The 27,185-nt window shown below is 41.6% G+C and overlaps 2 protein-coding genes across 3 annotated transcripts; both read left to right on the top strand.

Annotated features, from left to right (window-relative positions):
- Nucleotides 1-1,033: 1,033 nt before the first annotated feature.
- On the top strand, nt 1,034-13,533 carry lcp2a (lymphocyte cytosolic protein 2a). Of its 2 annotated transcripts, XM_071339645.1 has the most exons (22): nt 1,060-1,181; nt 1,283-1,652; nt 1,802-1,864; nt 2,008-2,054; nt 2,552-2,617; nt 2,714-2,739; nt 2,849-2,889; nt 3,001-3,199; nt 3,423-3,520; nt 3,627-3,693; nt 6,274-6,375; nt 6,891-6,916; nt 7,191-7,210; nt 8,491-8,610; nt 9,185-9,209; nt 9,356-9,368; nt 9,499-9,589; nt 9,736-9,797; nt 9,920-10,029; nt 10,483-10,557; nt 11,966-12,115; nt 12,461-13,533. In XM_071339645.1, the coding sequence occupies exons 2-22, from the start codon at nt 1,575-1,577 to the stop codon at nt 12,611-12,613; spliced, it is 1,632 nt and encodes a 543-aa protein (XP_071195746.1). In that variant the 5' UTR covers nt 1,060-1,181; nt 1,283-1,574; the 3' UTR covers nt 12,614-13,533. The 2 variants fall into 2 exon arrangements, with proteins under 2 accessions (XP_071195745.1, XP_071195746.1); XM_071339644.1 differs by having other exon boundaries at nt 1,034-1,652.
- A 2,148-nt stretch (nt 13,534-15,681) lies between these two features.
- Nucleotides 15,682-18,417, top strand: foxi3a (forkhead box I3a). Its single transcript, XM_071339643.1, has 2 exons — nt 15,682-16,448; nt 16,636-18,417. Exons 1-2 carry the CDS (start codon nt 15,854-15,856, stop codon nt 17,181-17,183), a joined length of 1,143 nt encoding a protein of 380 aa, XP_071195744.1. The 5' UTR covers nt 15,682-15,853; the 3' UTR covers nt 17,184-18,417.
- Nucleotides 18,418-27,185: the final 8,768 nt, after the last annotated feature.

Below are 27,185 nucleotides of genomic sequence, written 5' to 3'. Positions count from 1 at the left end.
CACATCCGTTCCCTCTGAGAGGGTCTTCTCGGAAAAATGGGACAAATAATTACTGGGAGAAGAAACCGCATCAGCTCCTCGAAATTGAGGCAGCTTGCATTTCTGAATGCAAATGTCTCATAAAAGCAAAATATGGTCAGCATTGCTGTGTGCTGCTGGTTATAACATGGCAATGAAGAAGAGAGAGAAAAGAGAGACCAGTTGAATGTTTTAAGTGGGATGCTGCAGTTTTGCACATTGTTATTTGTTTTTCTTTGATATGGTGCAATATTCTATTATTATGCTATTCAGATTGTATTCGTTTGAATGGTTATTTATATGGACTTTGTTTATATACATTAAAAAGTTACTTTAAATGAAAATGTTTAATAGCATTCTTTTTCATAACAAACCAATGCATTTTAAAATACATTGTGGTTAAGGTAGAGTATGATTTCATTTAATAATTTAATTAGAATTGTTTTAACACCAATCATAGTCAAACTATCGCAAACTGTTTGAATTGAAAAAAATACAAAACATATATATTTTTTAAAGAGCCGAATGCCCATCACTACTGGCCTTAGTCTTGGATTATTTTCTGTTAGAAGTTAGTGACCTTGCTGAAGTCTCAAGTCATTAAAGTTAAATAAGTTGGCTGTTGTCGTCCAAACCTTTGTCAGATAACATTAAATGTGTGTTCATTTTATGGTTCAAATAAAAGCAAAATAAGATTCATTCTGAATATAAATACGTCATGCATAAATCATTATTTTAGAATAACTGACATTTTAAATGTGTGGCCCTCAAAAGTTTCTGTGTACTGTTCCCCATCTAAACTTATGAAATATGTGACACTTATGTAATAATAAATAAATAAAATAGTAACAACAACAATTTATGTGATTTGTGTGTGTGTGTGTGTTTGTGTGCTTGTGTGTGTGTGTGTGTGTGTCATTAGGTTTATTGTGTATAGTGTTATGCTTCTATGTTAACTGCAATTGTTCTTAGAAGGGGCTGTAACTTCTCTTTGCTATTGCCCCCACTGTCATCGTCAACAGGAAACTCATGAGGAAGTTTGCTTTCTTTCTTTCTTTCTTTTCTCAGAGCTCTCAGATAACTGACTAGCCTACCGTTTAAGATATTGACATTTAAATGTTTGTGTTGATCTTGTCTGGACTTCAGATCATACATAACTCTTGGTGAATAGATTTCATCACTTACCAGACAATTGACACACCCAACATGATTTCACAGAAGAGGAAGGAGACAAAATAGTAACGTTTTTTTCTTCTTTCTGTAGTCCTCAGATTGCACTTGTGGTGGGTGTCGTGCTGCTTTTCTGTGTGGTGAAAGAGTAATATCTTCCTATTTTATTTCTCTGAATACTGGTCAGACTGCAAACTTCCTCGACAAAGGGCCAGACAGAGCATTGCCAGGGCGTAGCAGCAAGATACAAGGAGCCATTTTCTGACAGGCCTCGAAGTCGAACATGCCTGTAGATATGACTGCACCGTAACAGAGGAGGTGTTGCAGCCAATTGTCTTTCAAAGGATTTTGTATTTCATTTATATTCAGAAGAAGAGAAGGGAACAATGAGTTTTGACCGAGTGCCATCCAAGTCAGTGGTAATGGACTGGAATCCACACCAATTGGCAGACTACATGAAGAAGGTAAGTCCTTTTCAGGATAAATTATTGAACCTTTTGTTGACAGTAGTTCACAACCTGTAACATTTTTCCTTAGTTCTCTGTCTTACAACATCATATTCAAAGCTGTTTCCCAGGATCCATATTAATTCATTTGTTCTATGCATTTACAGTTGAATTTAAGTGGCTGCGATAAAGTCATTATGAAATGTAGCATAAGTGGAGAAAGGTTCTTGGTAAGTGATATGAAGCAGATGTGTGTCACTTTTCCCATGTGTTCCTTGTATAATTATGTATCTTTGATCAGGGATTTCATATTCAAACAATGCTTTGACTGTCATGTAATGTATCACTTGATGGAAATACTATCATTTTGTAGAACATGACTGAAAATGACCATCAGAAATTCCCCAAAATCCATGCGCCGTGAGTAATTAATTACTTTCTCTTTCATTATTTTTAGAAAACTGAACATTACAACAATTACATTAAACTATGAATACGTTGGGAAGTATGATAATTGGACAGGGGAAGGAAACTATTCAACAGCAAGAAAATGGAGCTACATTAGTGTTTTAGGGCAGGAAACTGAGTAAGCAGCGAGACCATGAAGAACATGAGAGATAGACAGAGAGGGAGGAGTGTACTAGTGTGCCGTATTTTAGAGAAGATGTGGAGACAAAGACTGAAATTGAAACTTAAATATACTTCAGATACCACATCCTGTCACAGTGGCAGACTCAAATAGAACTCACCAATCACTGCTCACAATATTGAAGATACGGACACATGCTTAGAACATAACTATAAAGCAGTTATTGACTGTGTCGCTACACGACTGTGTGACTAAAGATGGAAGCACTGTTTGCCCCAAAACATGGTAGCTGTATTTACTGCCACAATGTTGTATGCTCTTTCTGCAGACTCATCTCCAAAATCTGCAGTGAAATCAACAGGAAAGAAGAAAAAAGGAGATTCTTTACTAAAAGGTGTGCACTTATTGCCATTCTTAGCTATTCAATTGTAGTCATTTAATTCAAAGCAATATCCAAGCACAATTTTGCTCTCCTCTGTATTTTCTCCAGAACTGCAGCACCAAAATACGAACCAGGTATGGATTATTTCAGACCTTACCTTAGATCAAGTTATTATGATCAACAGAGAAGCAATTGGACCATGATAAATTGCCAATTTTACCATTGTACTGCTACTTACTACAGCTATGCCGCAAGAGGAGCAGCCCTGGGGACCGGATGAATTTGTAAGTCTGTATTTGGTATACCATTCCTTCCTGTTTTATTCCGTTAAAGTGTTCCTCCCTAGATGATTTATCACTCCATCAGTAATCAACTTGGTTGTCTGTCTCTCCCAGGATGAGGGGAGTGACGAAGACTATGAGAATCCAGATGCTGAGGAAGATGATGGCAGTGGGGGAGATTACGAGTCACCAACAGAGGGAGTTGGACATGAGGACAGTGACAACGGCTATGAGTCACCTCCGTCTGAGGCGCCTGAAGAGATTCCCCATCAGCTCCGTGCTGCCAAGCCCATGGCTGACGGGGAATACATTGGTACGGAGACATCAATACAACATTGCCTTGCCGTGCTCAACTCCCCTCAGAAAGAATATGTGTTGCGATTTTCAATTTTAACAACATTTTAATTTGTTTTGTCCCACATTGATACAATTTTGTGTGTGCGCGTCTGTATGTATGTATGTATGTCTGTCTGTCTGTCTGTCTGTATGTATGTCTGTATGTATGTGTTTCTGTCTGTATCTGTCTTTGTGTTTAGATAGTACACCGCACCGCAGTACAGCTAGAAGCCATCCTCCTCCAACAACCCAACGCCCTGGGGCTGGTCCTCCAATCCCCTCTGCCAGTCACCCTAGTGTGAGTATATTCCCTCTGACTACACCCCCCTTTTCACTCCTCCACTCTCTCCCTCCCTCCTTCCACGCAGTCATTCAACATTACATTTCATACCTTGTATCTGCAGCTGCTGCAGCCTCCCCCAACCAGAAGAGAGCAATCTCCCCAGCACCCTGGCAGAATAACTGGCAAGTGTAAGTGTACAATCTGGAATGTTAGTATCTAACTATAATTATAAACCGTGTGGTTCGAGCCCTGAATGCTGATTGGCTGACAGCCCGCATACCACGGGTATGACAAAACATTTATTTTTACTGTTCTAATTACGTTGGTAACCAGTTTATAATAGCAATAAGACACTTTGGGGGTTTGTGATATAACACGGCTAAAAGGTGTATCCAGGCACTCTGCATTGCGTTGTGCGTAAAGAACATCTCTTAGGCATTTGATAAAGTAAGACTGGATTTTATTTATAAATGCCTGGATTTTTTCAATTTCGGTAATTCTCTTATAAAATGGGTAAAAATAATGTATAGCAACCCCACGTGTAAAATAGTAAATAGCGGCTACTTCTCAGAGAGTTTTGAATTGTCAAGATTAGTTAAACAAGGGTATCCGCTGTCATCATATCTATTCGTTATGGCCATCGAAATGCTAGCTATTCAAATCAGATCCAATAACAACATTAGAGGATTAGAAATACAAGGCTTAAAAACAAAGGTATCCATGTATGCCGATGACTCAAGTTTTATATTAAGTCCGCAAGCTAGATCCCTGCAATGTCTCATTGAAGATCTAAATAAACTTTCTGTACTCTGGACTAACACCTAATTATGATAAGTGTACAATATTACATATTGGATCTTTAAAAAAGTAAAAAATTAAATTATCCTGCAGTTTACCTATAAAATTGTCTGATGGTGAAGTAGACATACTCGGTATTCATATCACAAAATATATAAATAAGCTCTCCACAATCAATTTCAATCGAAAACTTGTAAAAATAGACAAGATCCTGCAACCATGGAGAGGTAAATACCTGTCTATTTATGGAAAAATTGCCCAGATTAACTCCTTAGTCATATCTCAGTTTACTCACTTATTTATGGCACTGCCTACTCCTGATGATTCGCTTTCAAATCATATGAGCAAAAAATATTTCGCTTTATCTGGGACGTTAAACCAGACAAAATAAAACGTGCCTATCTATATAATGAATATGAATTGGGTGGGTTGATTAAATATAAAACCACTGAACCGCTCTCTCTCTCTAGCCTCACTCGTTCAAAAGTTTTATTTGAACCCTAAATGGTTCTCAAGTAGATTACTAAGAAAAGCTCATCCATTGTTTAAAAATTGCCTTTTTGCCTTTGTGCAGATTGCCATGTCTCATTCTCGATTAATTGAAAATTAATTGAAAATTAATTAAAAAATCTCTTTTTCAAACAAGCATTGCAGAGCTGGCTACAATTTAAATGTCATCCCCCTGAAAAGATAGAACAAACATTACAACAAATATTATGGCTGAACTCAAATGTGCTGGTTGATAAAATACCTGTATTTATGGAAAAGATGTTTGAAAAGGGTTTTTTGTTCTTAAATTATATTTTAAATTGGAATGGTAGAGTTATGTCCTTCATGGAGTTATCAGAATTGTACGGGAAGGTCTGCTCAATCCAAGAGAACAACCAATTGATTACAGCATTACCCCAAAAATGGAGGAGGCAGGTGGCAGCGGGAGGAGGTATGGTACTGGTCTGTCTACCCAATATGAAGGATCAAAACTGGCAGAGGAGTAAAACTAGCATAAATAGGAAAGTATACCAGTTTCATTTGAGGACCAGGATGTTGACAACTGTGCCATACAGATTGCAAAATAGTTGTGAAGAGATTTTTGATGTACCGATTCCATGGTACAGGGTGTATGACTTGATATATAAAACAATGCAAGATTCAAGACTTTGTGCTTTTCAGCTAAAATTATTATATAGAATTCTTGCCACCAACAAAATGTTGAATATTTGGGGGATAAAGTCATCGAAGCTCTGCAGATTTTGTTGTGAGGATACAGAATCAATAGACCATTTATTTTGGTATTGCCCTCAGGTAGGTAGCCTGTTTCTGGTCTCATGTTCAGAAATAGCTGAAAATGCATGGCATTGATCTAAAATTGACCCTAGAAATAGTACTGTTTGGAGATTTGGAGAGACCGGGCCAGTCAATTACTAATATATGTGTACACATGCATATACACACACTCTCATTCAAATAAACACATACAAGAATAGACACATACATGTAATAGTGCCAGACATGCACACAAACTTATACAGTTGGCATTGCTGTTATGATTTTAGTTGTCCTTAATGTCCTTTGTTTTAAATGTATTATTTTGTTTTATATTTTTTTTGCATTGTTGTTTTCTGTTTTCTTCTGTCTTTTCCTTTTTTCTCTTTAGTTCATTCTCTAGGTTGTTGGTGATTGGGGGGTTCTTGGGGGTGGGGAATGGAATTAATTTTATTTTTATTTTTTATTTTTTCTTCTTGGGGGGGACTGTGGGAGGGGTCTCGAATGGTTGAGGGACAGCTATTGGGGAACTGTGGGTGGATCTTGGAGGGTTCGGGTTCACGTTTTTTGGCCTGGTGGTATCTTAGCCGTGGTATATTGGCCATATACCACATCTCCTCGTGCCTTATTGCTTAAATATAGCATTTGAACACTTTTTATTCCCTTGTATTGATTTGTACCCTGTCTTTTCATATTGTCTTTTAAAGTGCCTGCTACTTCCTCAAATGCTGCCCCCGCTCCACCAGTTGACCGCAGAAGAAAGCCCACCAAACTGGAGCACACAAGACCTGCTGAATCTCCAATACCAGGTACTCTCACACCACAGGAGGCTGCTGAGGGGAGGACGGCTCATAATAACGGCCGGAACGGAGCAAATGGAATGGCATCAAACACCTGGAAACCATGGAAACCATGTGTTTGATGTATTTGATTCCATTCCACGGATTCCGCTCCCGTTATTACCACGAGCCCGTTCTCCTCAATTAAGGTGCCACCAACCTCCCGTGTCTCCCACCAACCTCCCGTGTCTCCCACCAACCTCCCGTGTCTCACACCAACCTCCCGTGTCTCACACCAATCTAAACCTAGCAAGAAAATGTTTACCACTGCAGTGGTCTGTTCCTACACCTGCCTGCCCACAGATACATGTCATGTAACAGTTCCTCTTCCATAAGTATGTGTCACTGTTAGTATAGAGAGGATACTTTCTATTTATGTTAGATTTACATACTTAATCACATTTAGGGGATTTATCATCACCATAAAGCAATAATGTCATGTTTTCTTATGTCCTCATACTGACCTGATCTGTTATTCCACACAGCAATGAAGTTAAACACAACTAATATGGTGAGAATTAACTTTGGTTATGTTTTGATTAGTCCTGTATTGTGTCCAAACAACATTATTGTCATCCCAATGTCAAGTGAACAAACATATGCCTATAAATCTTTGCATGTGCTTGCTGAAGTTATAGTTGGCCTATATAACTGTATAGCTAATAGCTATAAGAATGTCTACCTATGAGTGTTTAAAGGCCATCCCAGACTCTTTGCTAATAGTTTGAAATATGAAGATTTCACAATGAAGTGTATGACATGTTTGTTTTGTCTCTCACACGCAGCCTGCTCCACATTCATGGAGGTATAGAATACTTATTTTGGTTCTATATTGCTTTCCAATCATGTGACTTCTCGCTATTCTATTTCATAATGTCATTGACAATGCACCTCCTTTTCTATTTGAATGATGACTGCACATAAGTATATTCACACCCCTTTGACCTTTTTCAGAAATGTGTGGTGTTACAAAATGGGATTAAAATGGATTTAATTGTCACTACCTTGCTTGAAAATATGAAGAGTGGTACTCGGTGATGTGTTGTTTTTGGATTTGCCCCAAACATAACACTTTTGTATTCAGGACATGAAGTTAATTTCTTTGCCACATTTTTTGCAGTTTTACTTTAGTGCCTTATTGCAAACAGGATGCGTGTTTTGGAATATTTTTCATCTGTACTGGCTTCTTTCTTTTCACTCTGTCAATTAGGTTAGTATTGTGGAGTAACCACAATCTTGTTGATCCATCCTCAGTTTTCTCCTATCACAGCCATTAAACTCTGTAACTGTTTTAAAGTCACCATTGGCCTCATGGTGAAATCCCTGAGCGGTTTCCTTCCTCTCCGGCAACTGAGTTAGGAAGGACACCTGTTTCTTTGTAGTGACTGGGCGTATTTATACACCAACCAAAGCCTAATTAATAACTTCACCATAATCAAAGGGATATTCAATATCTGCTCTTTTATTATTTTTACCCATCTACCAATAGGTGCCCTTCTTTGCGAGGCATAGGAGAACCTCACTGGTCTTTGTGATTGAATCTGTTTGAAATTATCTGCTCGACTGCGGTACCTTACAGACAATTTCTTTCTGTGGGTTACAGAAATTAGGTAGTTATTCAAAAATCACGTTAAACACCATTATTGCACAAAGAGTGAGTCCATGCAACTTGTTATGTAACTTGTTAAGCACATTTTTACTCCTGAACTTATTTAGGCTTGCCATAACAAAGGGGTTGAATACTTATTGACTCAAGACATTTCAGCTTTTCATTTTTTATTAATTTGTAACATTTTGGAAAAACATAATTCTTCTTTGACATAATGGGGTATTGTGTGTAGGCCAGTGACACAACATCTAAATGTAATCCATTTTAAATTCAGGCTGTAAGACAACAAAATGTGGGAAAAGTCAAGGGGTGTGAATACTTTCTGAAGGCACTGTACACCACATTTGTTGTACATACATTCAGTTTCTAAAAACGGTGCCTTTTCTACAAGAAATGAACCAAGCTATAACTTCCTGAATTGGTAACTACACTGTCCAGTTTTGGAACCTCTGACTTCACATTGCTCCTATATCCAGGCCTCAGGCAGAAGAGAGGGGTCCAGATCCTCCCAGAATGCCCAAACCTCCCCTCCCTGTGTCAAGTAGTGTCAGCAGGAGCAGCTCGTCGGTCGGCAGAGCCCCGCTGAACAACAACAGGTCTGCAGTGCACCTAGCCTCCCTGCTTCCTCCATACGGCACAGCTCCAGACACACATCACATATAGACCAAACATCAACTGATCCTTAAATAAACACACTGTGATTCAGTGGTTAGTTAAGCCATGGTATATTGGCCCTATACCACAAACCCCGAGGTGCCTTATTAATGCTATTATAAACTGGTTACCAATGTAATTTTGTCATCAGCATTCATTGCTCGAACCACCCGGTTTATAAGGAAGTACACTCCATCAGAAATACATGGGGTGACGGAGTGGAATTGCGGTTGTTTAGTCAGCAGGAGCTAATTGAGCTGGGGTGATTCACTGCCAGAGAGCACAGCTTCGTAGGACCTTTACTTGTTGTAGAATGAAGGAACTCTTCATCTCAAGATGTGTATTGTTTTATGATTACCCTTCCAGTCTTCCGTCTGCGTTTTGTATGATTTGTTGGTTGTTGCACATACAGGATTTGACTAAATCTTCGTGCTCGCTTGTTGAGTTCAACACTAACAGGCAATATGCAAGTGAATACAGCAACGTATTCAACTGTCATTTCCATTTGTGTTGCAGATATGTGCCTGATGCAAGAAATGAGGTAAGGGTATTTCATAGTGTACACGTGGTGACATCACCATGATGGGAGGAAGTAGCTGATAAGGATTTTCAAACTGTGTCTTTGTCGTAACTGAGAAAAGTCTATTGTTCCTCCTCATAAGATGTTTAATATTATGTCATCAACAGGTACAAGATGATGGTAAGACATTTTCTGAAACCTTTTTCTACTTGTTAAGGGAACTTTACATTGTAGCTATTTAATCTTCATCCTGTTTTACATTGAAGGACTATGCAGTCATAGTGATTGCATGAGTGTATCTCTCTTTTAGTGCCCATGCCCAAACCATACAACTCCAACACATTTCCTAGACCAGGGCACCCTAGAGCAGCGCTCCCCGGACCACTCTTACATTCAGACGGGTAAGATCAGTTTTGTCTTGTCAAAGTTAGGAATTCAAATGGCCTCTAGGCTTACATGGAGGACAGAACTATGCTGGAGGTGATGGAATTAAAAGGTACACACATTTTAATGTTAATCTGCAAACTGTTGTTCCATCTGTCTCCAGCTTTCCTCCTAATATCGCTTCCACTGCATCTCTACCTTCAAAACTGCAGGCACTGCAGGCATGTGAGTGCTTTGTTCTCACTTCAGTACCCATCCTTAAAATATACTGTACAGTGTGTAAATATGACTCACAACTTCTCCTTTTGATAACTGGTATGATTCTAATTTCTTTCTCTCTTTCTAAGCCATCTCACCCAGGGGCAGTTCTAGGATTGTGCCAGACAGACACATTATGCCCGCTCCGCCACCTATGCAAGCTTCTCTCCCCCCACCGGCAGACCTAGAGGATGAACAGGTGATCCGACCGACCGACCGACCGACAGACAGACATGACCGTACATACTTGTATGTTGGATGTGGTCTAGTGATGCAATGACTTGCGTCGCTCAGTAGGTGGCGCCATTGCATTGTTATTCTAAGGGAGTATTGTACATTCAGGCTGCCAACCACTAATCTCAACAGCTGTGTTGAGCAGAGCCCTTTGTCTCTAAGACTAGTCAGCTCTTATTGAATAGATCAAATATTTCACCAGGTCCTCATATAGTACAGTATGTGCAAATAATGGTCATTTGGAGCATTTAACAACTCACTTCTATTGAACAATGTGGAAACATGTTGCAAACCCAGGGATTTTTGTTAATGTGTTTTTTGTTGTTGTCTGAAGCCTATCACAGAAATTAGTAACAGGTCACAAAGTCACAAATCCCATCTGATTGATGTGTGATTGTGTTCCTGTGTGAATATGTAGGACCTGAACCCTCAGTGGTACGTTGGTCAGGTGACACGGGGTCAAGCGGAGGGCTGTCTCAGACAGGTCAACATGGTGAGACATCTTCTGCTGCCAATATCACTCACACACCTGATTAACTGTAATAACAGGCAAACTGACATTCACACTCTGTACTCACAGATTAATCGTGACAATGGTTTTTGAAGGGACAATGCAATATCACATACAGTGCATTTGGAAAGTATTCAGACCCGTTGACCTTTTCCACATTTTGTTACGTTACAACCTTATTCTAAAATGGATTAAATAAAAAATTGTCCTTATCAATCTACACGCAATACACCATAATGACAAAGCGAAAACAGGTTTTTAGAAATTGTTAGAAATGTATAAAATGTTTTAAACAGAAATACCTTATTTACATAAGTATTCAGACCCTTTGTTATGAGACTCGAAATTGAGCTCAGGTGCATCCTGTTTCCATTGATTATCCTTGAGATGTTTCTACAACTTGATTGGAGTCCACCTGTGGTAAATTCAATTGATTGGACATGATTTGGAAAGGCACACACACCTGTCTATATAAGGTCCCACAGTTGACAGTGCATATCAGAGCAAAAACCAAGCCATGGGGTCAAAGGAATTGTCCGTAGAGCTCTGAGACAGGATTGGGTTGAGGCACAGATCTGGGGCAGGGTACCAAAAATGTTTTTCAGCTGCAGGGACTGGAAGACTAGTCAGGGTTGAGGGAAAGATGAACGGAGCGATACTTGATGAGGTACTTGATGAAGTACAGAGAGATACTTGATGAAAACCTGCTACAGAGTGCTCAGGACCTCAGACTGGGGCAAAGGTTCACCTTCCAACAGGACAACCACCCTAAGCACACAGCCAAGACAAGACAGGAATGGCTTCGGGACAAATCTCTGAATATTCTTGAGTGGCCCAACCAGAGCCCGGACTTGAACCCAATTGATCGTCTCTGGAGAAATAGCTGTGCAGCAACTCTCCCCATCCAACCTGACAGAGCTTGAGAGGATCTGCAGAGAAGAATGGGAGAAACTCCCCAAATACAGGTGTGCCAAGCTTCTAGTATCATACCCAAGAAGACTTGAAGCTGTAATCGCTACCTAAGTGCTTCAACTCAGTCCTGAGTAAAGGGTCTGAATACTTATGTAATGGTGATATTTCAGTGTGTATTTTGCTATTCTTTGTAAAAAAAAAAAAAATGTAAACAGTTTTTACTTTGTCATTATGGGGTATTGTGTGTAGATTGATGAGAGGGAAAAACTATTTAATCAATTTTAGAATAAGGTTGTAACGTAACAAAATGTGGAAAAAGTCAAGGGGTCTGAATACTTTCCGAATGCACTGTCCAAAATGACAATATACTGTATAATATATTTTTTATGTGGATAGTTCACCAGTGCTCTTTGTTGATAGAATACAACACAAACACCACTATAATGTACAATGTTTTTCTGTTTCATTTGCTGTTTAGGACGGTGCATTTCTGGTACGGGATAGTTCGAAACGTTCGTCCATTCAGCCCTATACACTCATGGTACTCTACCAGGACAAAGTTTACAACATCCAGATCCGCTGTGAACAGAATGAGTTTCTGCTGGGGACTGGTCTGAAGGTCTCAGAGGTACACAATATCTGCCTCATTCATTCTGACTATGGCCAAGAATTGTTCCTGACCAGGTCACATGGTCAGAAATGAACTCATATCCCTAATTATGACCAGTCAGAGTAATATGTGTCATTTTATATCATATTATCAATCACTCTGAGGACGAAGTAGTGAGCTTTGTGAACTGGATCCATGAATCTGTCATCTGAAAGTTTGTTATATAGCAATTTTTGCCAAAACATCAACTACGAGATTCAATTAGATGTACAGCAACCCGTCTTACCTGTTATGTTTCAACTTCTGTTATGACACAGCTCAATTATGCCCTGCTAATGTATTGGTTCATGTTTTATGTTCCAGACCTATCCGATGGTGGCACACATCATCACCCATTACAGACAATCACCGCTTCTGCTGATTGATGCTAAGAACCGTGGATCACAACAGCAGAGCCAGTGTCCCCTGATCTACCCAGCAGGCGGAGCACTAGCACGTCTCTACCCGTCCTTTTAACAGACAGCAGAGCCAGTGTCCCCTGATCTACCCAGCAGGCCGAGCACTAGCACGTCTCTACCCGTCCTTTTAACAGACAGCAGAGCCAGTGTCCCCTGATCTACCCAGCAGGCCGAGCACTAGCACATCTCTACCCGTCCTTTTAACAGACAGCTGAGCCAGTGTCCCCTGATCTACCCAGCAGGCCGAGCACTAGCACATCTCTACCCGTCCTTTTAACAGACAGCTGAGCCAGTGTCCCCTGATCTACCCAGCAGGCCGAGCACTAGCACGTCTCTACCCGTCCTTTTAACAGACAGCTGGGGGAGTGATAACAATAACATGGAGCAATAGTCAAGATTCACAGTGGTTTTAAAGGACTGCCACTAACATTATGGGTGGAAGGACTTATGCAACCTTTGAATTGCAGTTCATAGTCTTTTACATGTAAGGTAATTTCATGTAAAGACAAGTGACTCTTGGATTGAGATGGTAGGTATGGTACATCTCTGTCAACTGTTCACTGTATGGACCTCAGAAAGAAAAGTCCATATACACAATAATATTCGTAGTTTTTGTCTCAATGTGTATTTTATTATTTCAGTATTGAAAGCACAAAAGCTGAAAATGTGCATGTGAGTAGTTATGTAAATGCCTGTGTTTGCTCTCTGTTATTTCCCTGTTACATGCAATGGAAAGGTCTAGAATAGCAGCTAGCTCTGCAATGAATCAGAAGCAGCATATATTATCCAAGTAAGGAAATAGTGGGGTAGACAGTCAGTCACAACTGCTGAGCTTTTTTAATATGGATTTTGTTTCAATTTCCTGCATTGTTTAATGGTTAAATGAAAACTATATTCTTTAATCTCTCACACTGTATGTTCTATAACATAGCTATTATCAATATTTCAAATAAACGTTTGCAATTTCTTTATTGGAAACTTGTGGCAGAAATTCTACAAATCATTGGTCACACTAGGAAAAACTTTCCTGGCCTCTATGCCAAATTCTCCCTATCTTTTTCATTCAACTTTATATCATCGACGTCCTAACTTCTCTGAAGCATGGACGATTACCAAAGGCTCTTTACAGCTGATCTGGCGCTGTAATATTAGGAAAGTGAATACGAAAGCGTGTCGGATCTGCACTACTAACCTGTTGTAAAATACAATGCCTCACCGTCGGTATCATTATTATAATCAGACCGTATAAAAGCATTATGTCCCTAATCTCTCTCATTTGTCTGTTGTAATTTACACAAGCCTTGTCATTTCGAGTGTGAAGATCTTAAGCATCCAGTATGTAAAATACAACAGCAGACAGACGATATGAACCCCCAGGAGGGACAGATGGGCCGTTACGTCTGTGTCAGCACCACTGGAGAGGATTACTATAATCACACTAACCGCCATCCTTGGTAACCTCCAAGATTTGTTTCTTTGAAATGAATCATGGAACACTTAGCCTGTCCTTGCAGGCAATTTGAGAGAGACACCATCTCTAAACTGATAAAGTAGGATATATCTTTGGAAGGAACTTCCAAGTTCACAAATGAAGAAAAGCAGAAACAATCAAACTGCCATCATGTCTCTGCCCAAATTCAGGCTTGGATTACAGGACACATGACTGTGCAGAAATGTTTGCAGTAAAAAAAGCACATCAACTCTTCTAAGCCTGCATGGATCACTGAACTGAGGCATGTAATCATAACGTTCCTGAATCACTCATCTCATATTTATGTTTCCACCCACCCCGAAAAATTCCATTGCGGTACATACTACCGTCCCAGTAAAAACAAATTATTCCGCATGAAAAAGAAGCCATAGTAACCAATCCGCGCACAATGTGTGCAGATTGCCAAATATCTTCGCGCGCGCTCCGCTCTTGTGTATCCTATTATGGGCATTGAAGAGCACGCTACAATGGAAAAATATTCATTCCTGGCGTCCTGGCGACGGCCATTTATCAATTAAACTACGGGCATAGGTTCCTATACGAGAAAAACAAAACCGTTTAGAGACATTTCAGAACTGCTAATGATATGTCATTATTGTGAGCTTTAAATGTCCATACGCAGAGAAATAACACCATTGTATGTTTTAAAGTAATGTAATATGGAGAACAGGGCATTCTTAAAAGCATTATTTGGCGGAGTAAATCAATTATATTAAAATCATCCATGGCAGGATGGAGAAACAAATCCGCTGTGGCGCCAACCCAAGTTACCAAGCCACGATAATGAAAGGTGTGTCAGGGGAGAAGTAAACGCGAGCAGCTGATGTAAATTTGACACGGGTTAGCTAAAAAAAAGAGCAGGCATAATACAAATAGTTTTAACAATCATATCTGTTTTGACGATGAAGGTGTTAATGGCTACACACCCAACCCAATTCGTTGTAGTATTTATAACACCTGTTTCTGAATAAAAACCTATCTAAATTTCAACAAGCATGATGTCTAAAATGTTTGTGACATCTAAGAAATGGACAAGGGGAAGAAAAAAAAAAACTTTTGGGATAGAACAAATATATAATTCCGAAGCAAGAAAATTATGTATACGAATAAGCCTAAATGCAGTTTCCCCTTGGAATGTTGAGCGCATGAAATCACATGTGAAAGTGATTGCCTATTTGAGCCTATCGTCACAATAAAACAGTTGCACATATTGCCCATACAACTATGTTAGAGGAAAAACAAATAAATGTACAAACTTCAAATTCAACTGACATTCAATTATATCCTTTCATATTACGTTATATTTATATATTATATTTGAGTCTTGAAATTGTTATACATTAAATTACTGTAACATTTGTAAATGTAGCACCCATTATCCCATTCTGCTGTAAAATAATCAACTTTAAAATGTTCTTAAGTAAATGGTTGGATGTCAAATTAAAATAGCTAAACATTTCACAGAGCTTAGACTAACTTCTGGTGGAGAACTGGTGGAATTTCACCTCCTATTCAAAGGGAATTCTCCACGCCTAAACTCACTCAAATGACATAGTCACAGAAACACCCAATGAGAGCAGACATGGGTGTTGCTGTAGTACTATAAATTGATCAGGTGAGACAGGTGTCAGATTGTGATGCACCTGTACTGGACACTAAATACAGAGTGAAAGGAAAATACCTCTCAGCTGGAAACAGAGGAACAGATAATACTGAAGAAAAGCGAGATCCAGATTTTTTTTACCAGAGCCATTTATTAGACTGAAGAGACCAGCTGCCAATCCAAGGATCAGTCTGTGGGTGAGCATGATGTCATTTGTGCCACAGGGCCTCTCCCCACCTCCTTGTGGAACCCAGTACCCTAGCCTCGAACAGGAGCCTCCAGAGTTCAGCCTGTACAGCGACAACTTCTACAGCCCTCCAACCCTGCCTAGCCCGCAGCAGGCCACCCCTACTTCCTACGACCTGGGAGACTACACCAGCCCTCCTTCCAACCCTTACTTGTGGTTCAACGGCCCAGAGCTCAACAGTGTTCCCTACCTAGGTGGGCCCACAGGGCCAGTCTGTGGGCCCTATGTGCCCCAACTCTACAACATGCAGAGGCCCTATCTGGGTGCTGGCGCCCCGAGGGGTGGTGTAGGGGACCTGAGCTGGTTCTCCATGCCCTCTCAGGAGGAGCTGATGAAGCTAGCCAGGCCACCCTACTCCTACTCTGCCCTTATTGCCATGGCGATCCACGGGGGCCAAGACAGACGGCTCACCCTGAGCCAGATCTACCAATATGTAGCAGACAACTTCCCCTTCTACAACAAGAGCAAGGCCGGCTGGCAGAACTCTATCCGCCACAACCTCTCCCTCAACGACTGCTTCAAGAAGGTGCCCCGAGATGAGGATGATCCAGGTAAGAACATTTGGAACTTGGTTTTTAAAATTGTTATTTTAATTTCAAGGTGTTCCATGCCTACTCAATGTTTGGGAAGTGTATACACGTACAGTATAACCTTTAAAAAAAAATACAAATATTAACTCTTGCCTAACTATGTGAGAGCAATTCCTTAACAAAAAATGGCTTATGTGTCTCCTTTTAGGCAAGGGTAACTACTGGACCCTAGACCCCAACTGTGAGAAGATGTTTGACAACGGCAACTTCCGTCGCAAGAGGAAGAGAAAGTCGGACTCCCTGCCTGGTGAGGGGGGCTCCTCAGGTTCTGAGTCGTTAGAGTCCAGCCCCAAACACCACAACAACATGAATGACGTTTCCAGCTCCTCTGAGCGCGGCCCCTCCCCCATCTCCTCAGCCCCCTCCCTCTGCCTGAACAGCTTCCTGTCTCAGATGGCTGAAGTGGGGACGGTATCAAACACAGTAGTGTCAGATACCCTCCACAGACCTAGCCTGGCTACAGAGCTGTCCCAACGCGTCTCTCCGGCCCAGAGATACGGCTCCTACTCGCCCAATGCTGCGATGCCTCAGTGGGAGGTCTGTATGTCCCATCCACAGCAGCCTACCATTTCCTCCTCTCCTCCCCTCTACCCTGCGGGCTACAGTGACTCTGTCCTCACCCAGCTCAACAGCCAACTATACCCAGCCCTGGACTCTGCCTCAATGCTTTACCCACGGGAAGGCACAGAGGTGTAAGGCACAACTGATAGATCTACTGGGTCGTTCCACCAATTAGGTGCCTTCGAGTACTTTAATTTGCCGATTTAAAAACAAAAAAATTCACCTACTTTTAACATTCTTTCATAAAGAGCACTGGTTCAACTTAATAAAAAACACCCTTTCCCATCTCAAGAAGTTAAATAACTAAAATACTATAGTAAGTGCCTGTTAAGTGCCAAATAAAGTAACAGGGTTGACCATCTTAAATCAGCCATAAATCCCCTTGTGACAGGGGGAATGGAAGCGTGTTGTGTGCAACAGGGAAGGGCGATCGAAAGCAAGCTTCACAAAATGTGTATTTATTGTTAAAAAACATTCTAGCCTGTCTATCTCTGGGTAACAGGGTTGACGTGTTATGCTCTACCCGCTCAGTTTTCCACCACAAAACAAATTGTAGAGCCAGCTCACCTGCTTTTACGCTATGATTTGACTATTAGATGTTCAATGTGTCTTTTGAAAAAAATATTTTAAAAGGAATAGCTTCACCATATTATTTTTATTTTATTTCAGTTCACATAACATGATTGACCTTAAAATAAATCACTAATAACATTAAATAAATAATCATCTTTAGAAATTACTTTGCTAAAGTAACAAAATAACTAGGGCTTTACAATGATGGTGAAAACTTGGAGAAATGTTGGGGTTAAAGTGGGTTAAAATCTTCCTAGAAGTCACAGAGGATGAACAGAGGGACGTGTCGAAATGCAGAATTTTGGCACTTTAGCAAGTCCTTATTCGTATTAAAAATCAGATGTATTGAATTTTCCATGTGGTCTATATTAAAGGGCACTTCATTTAATATAACAGGCTTTTAAATATTTGCGCACAATTTCTACTTAAAGTATCAAAAAAAGGCACTCATTTTGTGGAACAACCCGTACTGTGTAGTGTAGACCATAGGACAGCTTGTCTTGGACAAACTCACTGGAATGTCTTCCCCAGCAGAGAATGAAAGTGCACTGAACTCATACTAAACAGTGGGTGATTTACAATAGGGGTTGTTTTTTTACTCTCTTAATTGATTGTACATATGTATATTGTTTGCGGTTTCACATATTGTCTTCATAATATCAACTGAACTATCTGTCAAATGTTTATTGAGGGATTCTTGACTTTAGTAAAAACCTGTGGGTTGTGTAGGAGCTGTACATAAATGTCCTGTCATCATGCTTTTTCATATTGGTCAAATAAAGAACAGCAAAAACAAGACATTCTCACTGCTATTTTTCTGGAAGTATTTATTTAAAACTGAATAAAAGAGAGAAATACAGGATATGGTCACACTTTAAACCCCAAAACGTTATTTGGCTTGTGATTAATTCAGAAATTCCTATTTAGCATGGTGCTTAAACACAGTTTGATCAAGATTTGTGATTGCCAGTGCTTTTGGTTGAGACGACAAGTCAAGCTCCCATTACAGTCAATGACCCACATCACAGAGACAGGTTGTGAAATGAGGGAGATAAAGAAACCGTTAAACTACACTCTGAACAGGGGGGGAAAAGACAGGTTTGACTGCCAGTGAACTAAAAGATACATGCAAAAGAACTTGTTCCTCAAGGTTCCCCTCTGCTCCCACTTACTGCCACAGCTCCCTCTCCTCACACCTATCACCCTTTATTTGCCCCTCTTAGGTTCAGGGTATAAGCCCATGCCTCTCAACATCAGTCAGCCATGCTTTTGGAGACCTAATAACCTATTTAACAGATTTATTTCCTTTTACACTATATGAACAGAACTTCTTAGACGGCTATTTGTAATTGTGTTATTTTTCCCATATTGGCAAATACAATCTTTAAAGGCCCAGTGTAGTCAAAACTCTGTATTCCCTGTGTTTTGTATCATATTGTACAACAGCTGATAAAACTGACACTGTAAAAGTGTGGATTTTTTTATCAGTATTATATCCTGATAGTTGCTGAATAAAAATACAATCTACACAGGACCTAATCAGCCTGTTTGCATTGGCGGGAGTTTCAGCTTGCCTGGTGGCATCGCTAGGCGGTAAATTGGTTAATAGACCAAACACAAAGAGAGTTCCAAACCTCTCTGCCAATAACATCTAGTTTTCAGTTTTCCCCTCCCCACTCAGACCACTCCCAGACAGTCATAGCAAAAATCTTCCTTGAGAAATAGTTTTTTTGTTGCCAAAAAGCAATTTTTTTTGTAAATGGAAAATTACTATAGTAAGGTATTTGATTATTAAACTGAAATGATTTGATAAAGATGGCTGTATTGGCCCTTTAAACAACTCCATTACCTTTTCTGCTAGGGTTTGGAGGTGGTGTGGCATGTCAACTTTGGATGGCCTCAACTTTGGATGGCATCTCCTTCTTGAGTTTTCTCCTAAAACGTACATTCCACACCTGTCCCATTTCTGTCCCACCCACTTCACAATTTAAATTGAGTTCTGTTCACATTCTGAAATGTAGTCTTCGACATCTCTCTAACACACCATTGGTTTGAAGCGTTTTTTAGCTTCTCTATGCTGTTTCGTGGAGGATACACAACTGTACAACCTGGGAATGTGAAAGTAGACTCTTCTCACAACAAGTTTGACAGTTGACAGTATTATAATTTTTTCAGCGCATTACATGTTTGGCATATACAGTGGGGAGAACAAGTATTTGATACACTGCCGATTTTGCAGGTTTTCCTACTTACAAAGCATGTAGAGGTCTGTAAGTTTTATCATAGGTACACTTCAACTGTGAGAGACGGAATCTAAAACAAAAATCCAGAAAATCACATTGTATGATTTTTAAGTAATTAATTTGCATTTTATTGCATGACATAAGTATTTGATCACCTACCAACCAGTAAGAATTCCGGCTCTCACAGACCTGTTAGTTTTTCTTTAAGAAGCCCTCCTGTTCTCCACTCATTACCTGTATTAACTGCACCTGTTTGAACTCGTTACCTGTATAAAAGACACCTGTCCACACACTCAATCAAACAGACTCCAACCTCTCCACAATGGCCAAAACCAGAGAGCTGTGTAAGGACATCAGGGATAAAATTGTAGACCTGCACAAGGCTGGGATGGGCTACAGGACAATAGGCAAGCAGCTTGGTGAGAAGGCAACAACTGTTGGCGCAATTATTAGAAAATGGAAGAAGTTCAAGATGATGGTCAATCACCCTCGGTCTGGGGCTCCATGCAAGATCTCACTTCGTGGGGCATCAATGATCATGAGGAAGGTGAGGGATCAGCCCAGAACTACACGGCAGGACCTGGTCAATGACCTGAAGAGAGCTGGGACCACAGTCTCAAAGAAAACCATTAGTAACACACTACGCCGTCATGGATTAAAATCCTGCAGCGCACGCAAGGTTCCCCTGCTCAAGCCAGCGCATGTCCAGGCCCGTCTGAAGTTTGCAAATGACCATCTGGATGATCCAGAGGAGGAATGGGAGAAGGTCATGTGGTCTGATGAGACAAAAATAGAGCTTTTTGGTCTAAACTCCACTCGCCGTGTTTGGAGGAAGAAGAAGGATGAGTAAAACCCCAAGAACACCATCCCAACCGTGAAGCATGGAGGTGGAAACATCATTCTTTGGGGATGCTTTTCTGCAAAGGGGACAGGACGACTGCACCGTATTGAGGGGAGGATGGATGGGGCCATGTATCGCGAGATCTTGGCCAACAACCTCCTTCCCTCAGTAAGAGCATTGAAGATGGGTCGTGGCTGGGTCTTCCAGCATGACAACGACCCGAAACACACAGCCAGGGCAACTAAGGAGTGGCTCCGTAAGAAGCATCTCAAGGTCCTGGAGTGGCCTAGCCAGTCTCCAGACCTGAACCGAATAGAAAATCTTTGGAGGGAGCTGAAAGTCTGTATTGCCCAGCGACAGCCCCGAAACCTGAAGGATCTGGAGAAGGTCTGTATGGAGGAGTGGGCCAAAATCCCTGCTGCAGTGTGTGCAAACCTGGTCAAGAACTACAGGAAACGTATGATCTCTGTAATTGCAAACAAAGGTTTCTGTACCAAATATTAAGTTCTGCTTTTCTGATGTATCAAATACTTATGTCATGCAATAAAATGCAAATTAATTACTTAAAAATCATACAATATGATTTTCTGGATTTTTGTTTTAGATTCCGTCTCTCACAGTTGAAGTGTACCTATGATAAAACTTACAGACCTCTACATGCTTTGTAATTAGGAAAACCTGCAAAATCGGCAGTGTATCAAATACTTGTTCTCCCCACTGTATCTATTTGCTTTAACAATTTGCTTTCATCTCAGCACAAAGAAAACTGCTGATAGTATCATTTAAAATCTCACACCTCCAATATTCACACGAGCTGAAAAACATGTCACCTCAGCAGATTCAATTGAGGAGGTCTGTGAGATGCAACGGTCAACATCGGTAGCCCAACGCTTACAGACGTGGGAACCAGAGCACCCCATGTCTCCCTCGGAGTTGCAGGCCTCAAATGGGAACTAGAGAACCTCCGTGGAGAGGCCCGAGAGTAAAAATCGAGTGAGAAAATGAAGGGATTAATGGGGCAAATGAGGAGAAGGGTTTAGCGATCACTCTCACAGATCACCCCTTGGAAAGAGGGACGGTGGGATAATGATCCTCTCCACTCTACAGGCCTCAGCGCCTTCAAATCCCTCTCTCCTCTCGTCATACCCCTCATTCCATTCCTCTCCTGTTACTACTAGTCTGGAGGGAGAGGGAGGGGTAAAGACTGATCCCCTAACATGGAGGGAGAGGGAGGGGTAAAGACTGATCCCCTAACATGGAGGGAGAGGGAGGGGTAAAGACTGTTCCCCTAACATGGAGGGAGAGGGAGGGGTAAAGATGGTTCCCCTAACATGGAGGGAGAGGGAGGGGTAAAGACTGTTCCCCTAACATGGAGGGAGAGGGAGGGGTAAAGACTGTTCCTCTAACATGGAGGGAGAGGGAGGGGTAAAGACTGTTCCCCTAACATGGAGGAGAGGGAAGGGTAAAGACTGTTCCCCTAACATGGAGGGAGAGGGAGGGGTAAAGACTGTTCCCCTAACATGGAGGGAGAGGGAGGGGTAAAGACTGTTTCTCTAACATGGAGGGAGAGGGAGGGGTAAAGACTGTTCCCCTAACATGGAGGGAGAGGGAAGGGTAAAGACTGTTCCCCTAACATGGAGGAGAGGGAAGGGTAAAGACTGATCCCCTAACATGGAGGGAGAGGGAGGGGTAAAGACTGTTCCCCTAACATGGAGGAGAGGGAAGGGTAAAGACTGATCCCCTAACATGGAGGGAGAGGGAGGGGTAAAGACTGTTCCTCTAACATGGAGGGGTAAAGACTGTTCCTCTAACATGGAGGGAGAGGGAGGGGTAAAGACTGTTCCTCTAACATGGAGGGAGAGGGAGGGGTAAAGACTGTTCCTCTAACATGGAGGGACAGGGAGGGGTAAAGACTGTTCCCCTAACATGGAGGGAGAGGGAGGGGTAAAGACTGCTCTTACTTGTGCTAAGCAAAATCCACACTTCTACAGTATCTAAAATGTAAGATATAAGAGTGAGTCCAGTTAAAGTCCAGTCATAGATTTCAATTTGATAGCCTGAGGTAAGGAGTCATGCGATATTCAGTAATTACCCCAACTTGCCTCATTAGCCTAGTGAACCCACAGAGAGGCAAGTGTCTCTCTGTCAGTGGATGACAACAGCAGGCTGGTCATTACCCAGTCAACACATGTGGAACTATAGCCCCATCCCTTCCACCACCCCACCCACATGCTCCAGGACCCCCATCCTCATGTGTTTATTGACACAATACTGTGATCCACTATCTTGACATGATGAGACGGCCCATCCCCTTCAGATGTCGAGGTGATGGATAGGCGACCAACGACAGCGTAGGTGTGCCCTGTGTTTATGGTCTTGTGCCTCTTTAACTGTATCTGTCAGTGTTGCTTATGAGGAAATCTAGAGATTTCGCCTTTAGCTTTCTGCATGACAGTAGATAAGAAAAAAAAAAAATCCCCCTTTACATTTTTTTTTTTCATTTAACAAACATTGTTATCCAGAGCAACTTACAGTTGAGCGCCATGCTCAAGGACACATCGATAGATTTTAAACCATGTCACTTCAGAGCATTCGAAAAACCGACAACTTCTCGGTTAATGGCCCAACTAGGCTACCTGCCGCTCTCATCTCATTCCGCATACTGTATACTGTAACCAACTCAGGCCCCCTATCAAAATCTTAGCCAGGCCAATTTAATTAAGGTAAATACAATTAATATGAATACAATTTTAACCAGGTAAATTTTACAGGATTTCACCCCCATTTTTTATGTAAAATGAATTATGTAATTATTATTATGTCTTTAACAAGTCAAATAGATAAACAGCTGCCAGATGGGTGCAAATGAGGGCTTTAATCTGTTCTGTGTGACATGTAGAATATACCTGAGGTTCTTCTCTAGTTCACAGGTGTGTGTGTGTCTAGCTCACAGCATGGGCCTGTCTGAAGCTGGGCTGGCCGGTCTAGTCTATGAGACCAGGCTGTTCTGAGGCCAAAGGGGGATAAACAGCTTCTTAAAACCCTGCCCCCTCGACCTGCTGTTAACATCTCTCTGCTTATCCACAAGTTCAGTCATGTCTATAGTGTATTGATGAAATAGGGGCCAAACGGCAGCCTTGATCAGCTCTACCTGTTGAAATGCGTCTCTCCTGATTCACTGTCTTAAACCTCACCACGCGAGCGTTGCAAAAATAAATGTACACATACATGTCTTCATTCAATCATTTTACTCATACCGCTCGCTCGTGTGAATGAGCGTCTGGGCGGCCAGGCGCTAAAATACAACTTGGTTCTATTTAGATGGTCGACGTGCTGCTGCTCCCCTTCTTATTGGATATCAGGAAGACACAAACCCACGAAAGACAAATGAGGAGAGATTAGGAAAAATAACTAACTTCAGAAAGTAATTGACACCCCTTGACTTTGTTCCACATTTTGTTGTGTTACAGCCTGAATTAAAAATTGATAAAATGCGTTGTTTATTTTGTCACTGGCCTACAAGTCCATAATGTCAAAGTGGAATAATGTTTTCCGAAATATTTACAAATTAATTAAAAAAATAAACGCTGAATAATAAGTATTCTACCCCTTTGTTACGGCAAGCCTAAATAAGTTCAGGAGAAAAATGTGCTTAACAAGTCACATAATAAGTTCCATGGACTCACTCTGTGTGCAATAATAGTGTTTAACATGATTTTTGAATGACTACCTAATTTCTGTACGATCATAACGTTAAAAAGTTGTTTGTGTGTAATAATTGAAGTATAGTACTGTAATACCCCACATACTGGTAATGGTACCATTCATCATGTGAGCACTTTCAATCCAAACAGTGGCACCAATAAACCCATTTTGACACAGAGACGGGTTCTACTACCATCACAACTGGGGCATTCACTTAATGACTGTGATTAAGGAGAGGTGTTGGAGAATAACGTGGATTTCGATACCAAGACCCCAGCCTGGCAACACTGGGGCAATAATCATTGATAAAGCCGTGCCCCCCCCCCCCCACCCCACCCACACACACACACTTATCTGAACCCTCATGACCTCACCCTGTCAAAGGACACACTCCTTCATCTTTATTGACTCAAGACGGCAGGCTCAAGGCTATCTCTACCTGCCCTTGGTAAAACGATATATAAATCTGACGAGACGTCCAACGACACAGTACGTGTGCCTTGTGTTTTACTGACACCCCAGCAAACACGTCATGTAACCCGACAAACCCCGGTTTAATGTATTGGTAATTACTGGTAATGCCAGGACATTACCTTCCCACAATGTGGCAACGTTAACATCATGACCACTGCATTTGGTCATCTTCCTTACTTCCTCAACAACTCGCAGCAACGTGATAAAGTAACATATTGGTCCTGGTTATATAAATCTACACCTACGGAGAACTTCACAGTATGACTGATATAGTTTGTTTAATTGGCTGGCTATTAAGCGCATTTGCATTGCTGTGTTTATTAAATAATTTGGTATGGTTCCAACCTGCTGTATGGTTCCAACCTGTTGTATGGTTCCAACCTGCTGTATGGTTCCAACCTGCTGTATGGTTCCAACCTGCTGTATGGTTCCAACCTGCTGTATGGTTCCAACCTGATGTATGGTTCCAACCTGCTGTATGTGCTGTATGGTTCCAACCTGCTGTATGGTTCCAACCTGCTGTATGTGCTGTATGGTTCCAACCTGCTGTATGGTTCCAACCTGCTGTATGGTTCCAACCTGCTGTATGTGCTGTATGACCAACCTGCTGTATGGTTCCAACCTGCTGTATGGTTCCAACCTGCTGTATGGTTCCAACCTGCTGTATGTGCTGTATGGTTCCAACCTGCTGTATGGTTCCAACCTGCTGTATGTGCTGTATGGTTCCAACCTGCTGTATGGTTCCAACCTGCTGTATGGTTCCAACCTGCTGTATGGTTCCAACCTGCTGTATGGTTCCAGCCTGCTGTATGGTTCCAACCTGCTGTATGTGCTGTATGGTTCCAACCTGTTGTATGGTTCCAACCTGCTGTATGGTTCCAACCTGCTGTATGGTTCCAGCCTTCTGTATGGTTCCAGCCTGCTGTATGGTTCCAACCTGCTGTATGTGCTGTATGGTTCCAACCTGCTGTATGGTTCCAACCTGCTGTATGGTTCCAACCTGCTGTATGGTTCCAACCTGCTGTATGGTTTCAGCCTGCTGTATGGTTCCAGCCTGCTGTATGGTTCCAACCTGCTGTATGTGCTGTATGGTTCCAACCTGCTGTATGGTTCCAACCTGCTGTATGGTTCCAACCTGCTGTATGGTTCCAACCTGCTGTATGGTTCCAACCTGCTGTATGGTTCCAGCCTGCTGTATGGTTCCAACCTGCTGTATGGTTCCAGCCTGCTGTATGGTTCCAACCTGCTGTATGTGCTGTATGGTTCCAACCTGTTGTATGGTTCCAACCTGCTGTATGGTTCCAACCTGCTGTATGGTTCCAGCCTTCTGTATGGTTCCAGCCTGCTGTATGGTTCCAACCTGCTGTATGTGCTGTATGGTTCCAACCTGCTGTATGGTTCCAACCTGCTGTATGGTTCCAACCTGCTGTATGTGCTGTATGGTTCCAACCTGCTGTATGTGCTGTATGGTTCCAACCTGCTGTATGTGCTGTACAGTTAAAACCTGCTGTATGGTTCCAACCTGCTGTATGGTTCCAACCTGCTGTATGTGATGTATGGTTCCAACCTGCTGTATGGTTCCAACCTGCTGTATGGTTCCAACCTGCTGTATGGTTCCAACCTGCTGTATGGTTCCAACCTGCTGTATGTGCTGTATGGTTCCAACCTGTTGTATGGTTCCAACCTGCTGTATGGTTCCAACCTGCTGTATGGTTCCAGCCTGCTGTATGGTTCCAACCTGCTGTATGGTTCCAACCTGCTGTATGGTTCCAACCTGCTGTATGTGCTGTATGGTTCCAACCTGTTGTATGGTTCCAACCTGCTGTATGGTTCCAACCTGCTGTATGTGCTGTATGGTTCCAACCTGCTGTATGGTTCCAACCTGCTGTAGGGTTCCAACCTGCTGTAGGGTTCCAACCTGCTGTAGGGTTCCAACCTGCTGTAGGGTTCCAACCTGCTGTATGGTTCCAACCTGCTGTATGGTTCCAACCTGCTGTATGGTTCCAACCTGCTGTATGGTTCCAACCTGCTGTATGGTTCCAACCTGCTGTATGGTTCCAACCTGCTGTAGGGTTCCAACCTGCTGTAGGGTTCCAACCTGCTGTAGGGTTCCAACCTGCTGTATGGTTCCAACCTGCTGTATGGTTCCAACCTGCTGTATCAAATCAAATTAAACGTTATTTGTCACATGTGCCGAACAGGAGTAGACCTTACAGTGAAATGTTTACTTACAAGCCCTTAACCAACAATGCTTTAAGAAATTTTAAGAAAAGAAATACAAATAAGTGTTAAGTAAAAAAA

The sequence above is a fragment of the Salvelinus alpinus genome, chromosome 13, assembly GCF_045679555.1.
Source record: "Salvelinus alpinus chromosome 13, SLU_Salpinus.1, whole genome shotgun sequence".
NCBI classification, from domain to species: domain Eukaryota; kingdom Metazoa; phylum Chordata; class Actinopteri; order Salmoniformes; family Salmonidae; genus Salvelinus; species Salvelinus alpinus.
The sequence above is the reverse complement of the archived record's forward strand: the minus strand, read 5'-3'. Positions and strand labels throughout refer to the sequence as shown.